Genomic DNA, 3,337 nt, shown 5'->3' with positions numbered 1-3,337 from the left:
AAAAAAAAATACTCGTTTAGTAAAAAAATTAAAAGCGTTTTTAAGGGTTCAAAAAACCTAAAAATGGCCAAAACACACTTTTGACAAAAACTTAAAAATGAAGTTTTTGCTCAAAAGTTCTTTTTGACTTAAAAATTTTATTTCTCAAAAGCTCTAAGTACCTTAAGGGATAGCGGGGCCTAAAAGAGCTTATCAAATTCCACCCCTGCAGTGACTTGCATAATTGCATTCAACAACTAAGGTCACGTTGGGTAATTAGAATAAATACATAAATAAAATAAGCAATTTTGAGAATAACCATTTTTGTCATCCTGTTTGTTCCTAATTTTTTTTTTTTTTGGGTAATTATCTTATGCTCTCATCAACTACAACTAATTTATAACTTGGTCCCATGAACTACAATAATAATAATAATAATAATAATAATAATAATACAATATATCGTATATATTGGACCGGCTTCAATGCGGTATCTGCGGTACTTTGCTTGGATGGCCAAGATTCTACCAGATGTCTTTTAACCCAAAAACAACACATATATGGATGGAGTCTCTCTTAGTAAAGAGTGTTGCAAACTTACAGATTTGTAGAAAAGGAGAAGAGCCTTTACTATTCCAGCGTCGAGCTGTCGAGGGCTAGACTCTTGTATTGCTGTGGAAAGGAAGAAAATAGAAGCAAAGGAAGTCTGTTTGTGTAAATCAAACAAAATGACGGCAACTCTGTTCGCATAGACGGAAGAAAATAGACGGATTTTGTTTTGTTTTTTTTTGCTTGCTGTTACCAAACGGTGTTGTTTGGGGGTTAAAAGACATTTGGTAGAATCTATGCCATCCAAGCAAATTACCGCATATATGCGGTAGTTGAAGCCAGTCCCGTATATATTATATTAGGTTGATATTGAGTAGACTGTAATCAAATCTTGGGAGTATAATCAAATCTCAAGAATTTGATTTCCATACGTCAGGGACTTTTGTATTATAGACAAACAAGTAAACCAGAGCACAATGTAGTTCTTAGAACTCTCTAGAGTGATGGACATAAATGCTTAACATCGAACCACCTATAATTCTTTTTCCATATTTTCTCTCTTGCTTTCGGTATTATTTTTCATAACTTAGGTTTCCCTACTAATTTCAACAGAAAATAATAATAAAAACCCCATTATGAATTTATGAGCATTATAACAAGCTTATTTTTTTCATGGATCCCATCTTCTCCGATTGGGGAAGTGAAACACACACACACAACTTTCCAAAACTCCTTAGATATTGAGTACATATTAATAGGGAACAAGAGCTTGATCAAATAACACCAAGATATTTCCCCACTTTCGCCTTGTTAGTGATTCGGCACCTTTATATAGCCCACATGAGTAGAATTCGAGACTTTTGTCAGGGTGTTGAGATCATAAGCAATCCAACACTTGGAACTCTCCCCATGGTAAAAGTAGCCCAAGCACTTGCAATCTGCCGAGCACTTCTTCCCACAAGCACTCTCGTTCACCCCATCTCCCGCCGTGAATTTACTCATGAAATGATCAACACCTTCAACCTTATAGTATCGAAAATCTTTCACGCCACAAGAAGTTAGCTTCTTGGCCTTGCAATCCTTGCTCCACCCCACCAACCCATTTGACAAAGGGCAGGCAACGCATTGGTTGTCCTCGCAAATCCCCAATGCCCCACAACGCTCGGGCAATTGGCACTCGCTCTCAGCAGAGTCCCTGTCAAACAGAGTGTATGTCACCTCCCAAGCACCCCAATCCACCTTGTCGTAGTAAGTATACAGCCTGAGATTTCCATCGATGCCAAGACGAAGAAATGATAATGTGCTGTTGTACTTCGGCCTGGCCAAAATCCGATTGCCGGAGGATGAGGAGTTTGCCACTTGGTAGTCTAAGCCTATGTCATAAGCATAGCCCTCGTCGGTGTCTGGGGAAGCATATATCTTCACATATTGTAAGTAACTTTCTGGGACATAAAACCAATCAGATGGTGAGAAATAGAGAACCCTTTTATAGTACAGAGCCACTCGTTTGGTCTCCATCACCAAGCTGTAAGACCCATCTACGTTATCCCTTTCGGAAGCTCTGCTCACAAGCTTGGCTGGGCCGCCGGCGCGTAGAGATTGCCCGACCAAGAGGGTGTCCGTTGGATGGTCAAAACTCTGCCAGACGAAATTTCCCTTGGAGTCATGAAGGACCAAGTTACCGTTTGGGAGCAATTTGAACCCGACAACGCCTTTATTGGCCGTGTTGGTTTGCCAAGCGACCCGGCCGCCGGCGTCGGCCAAGACCAAGTTCCCGTCGGCGCCGAAAGAGAGGGTGGCGTTTTCGCGAACTGGGTTGCCTCTGTTGGCTTCCCAAACCCAACGGAAGAGTGACTCCGAGCGCGTGGTAGCCATCCGCAAGGCGAGTGTGAAGGCATTTGGGGTGGTGTTGTAGAAGCAGAGCTGGAATGGGGAGCTGAAAACGGGCAGAGTACGATAGTTTCCGTCGTACTCAACAACGTACGGCCCGAATTCTCCTCCATTGAGATACTTGAATGTTGCGTTGCGAGGAACAGCGGCTTGGGCGATGAAGGAAAAGAGCGAGAAAAGGAAGAGGGAAAGCAACGGCATTGTTGGTGCTGAAAGAGAAGAAGACATTGTTTTGGTGATTGATGATTTGTGACAGGAGTTGCTCCATTTATACATTAATTCGTATAGCTGATTTTAGATTAATTTATTTAATTAAATAACATAATATGCATATAATATTACCCATTGGATAAGAATGATTGTATATGTCTGTAGGCTTCAGCATCCATTGGAGGGGAGATGCCAACTGTGTCAGCCACCTCGTGCACCTTTATAGTTTATAGACCATCTGATCACATCCTGCATGTGCTTATTTTCTCTTTTTAATTTTGAAATCCATATAAAATTTTAGAGAATAAAAATGATGGTTTTGCTTTTAACTTTTTGATAACAATACTTGTTTTTATTTATTTAATAAAAGTAAGAGCATATTTTTTGGAATCACGTCACTGGTCGCTGCCTTGTTTATCGAAATTTTCTCAACTAGATAGTGAATTTCTTGCTTTTTTTATTTCTACTGCAAGCGCGTTTTCAAACTCAATTTTTTTCACTGCATTTATCATCGGTGATAATTTTTCTATATATATCTATTAATTTTTGCCCTATCCATCGGAGACTTACTTCTAGAAAATAATCTAAAATAAAATAAAGGACAAACCAAATATCTAAATTCGCTGCTACGAACCCAAAAAAGCCTTTTAAAAGTTTTACGAACCCAAAAAAGAAAAAAAAAAAAACGAAGGTCAAATTTGTGTTGGTC

At 39.5% G+C, this 3,337-nt stretch overlaps 1 protein-coding gene across 1 annotated transcript; it reads right to left on the bottom strand.

Moving 5' to 3' along the window:
- Window positions 1–1,144: 1,144 nt before the first annotated feature.
- On the bottom strand, window positions 1,145–2,681 carry LOC132174885 (epidermis-specific secreted glycoprotein EP1-like). Its single transcript, XM_059586619.1, has one exon. The coding sequence runs from the start codon at window positions 2,644–2,646 to the stop codon at window positions 1,339–1,341; it is 1,308 nt and encodes a 435-aa protein (XP_059442602.1). The 5' UTR covers window positions 2,647–2,681; the 3' UTR covers window positions 1,145–1,338.
- Window positions 2,682–3,337: the final 656 nt, after the last annotated feature.

The sequence above is a fragment of the Corylus avellana genome, chromosome ca3 (assembly GCF_901000735.1).
Source record: "Corylus avellana chromosome ca3, CavTom2PMs-1.0".
Lineage (NCBI taxonomy): Eukaryota > Viridiplantae > Streptophyta > Magnoliopsida > Fagales > Betulaceae > Corylus > Corylus avellana.
Note: the sequence above shows the minus strand (reverse complement) of the source record. Positions and strands in the feature narration are given on the sequence as shown.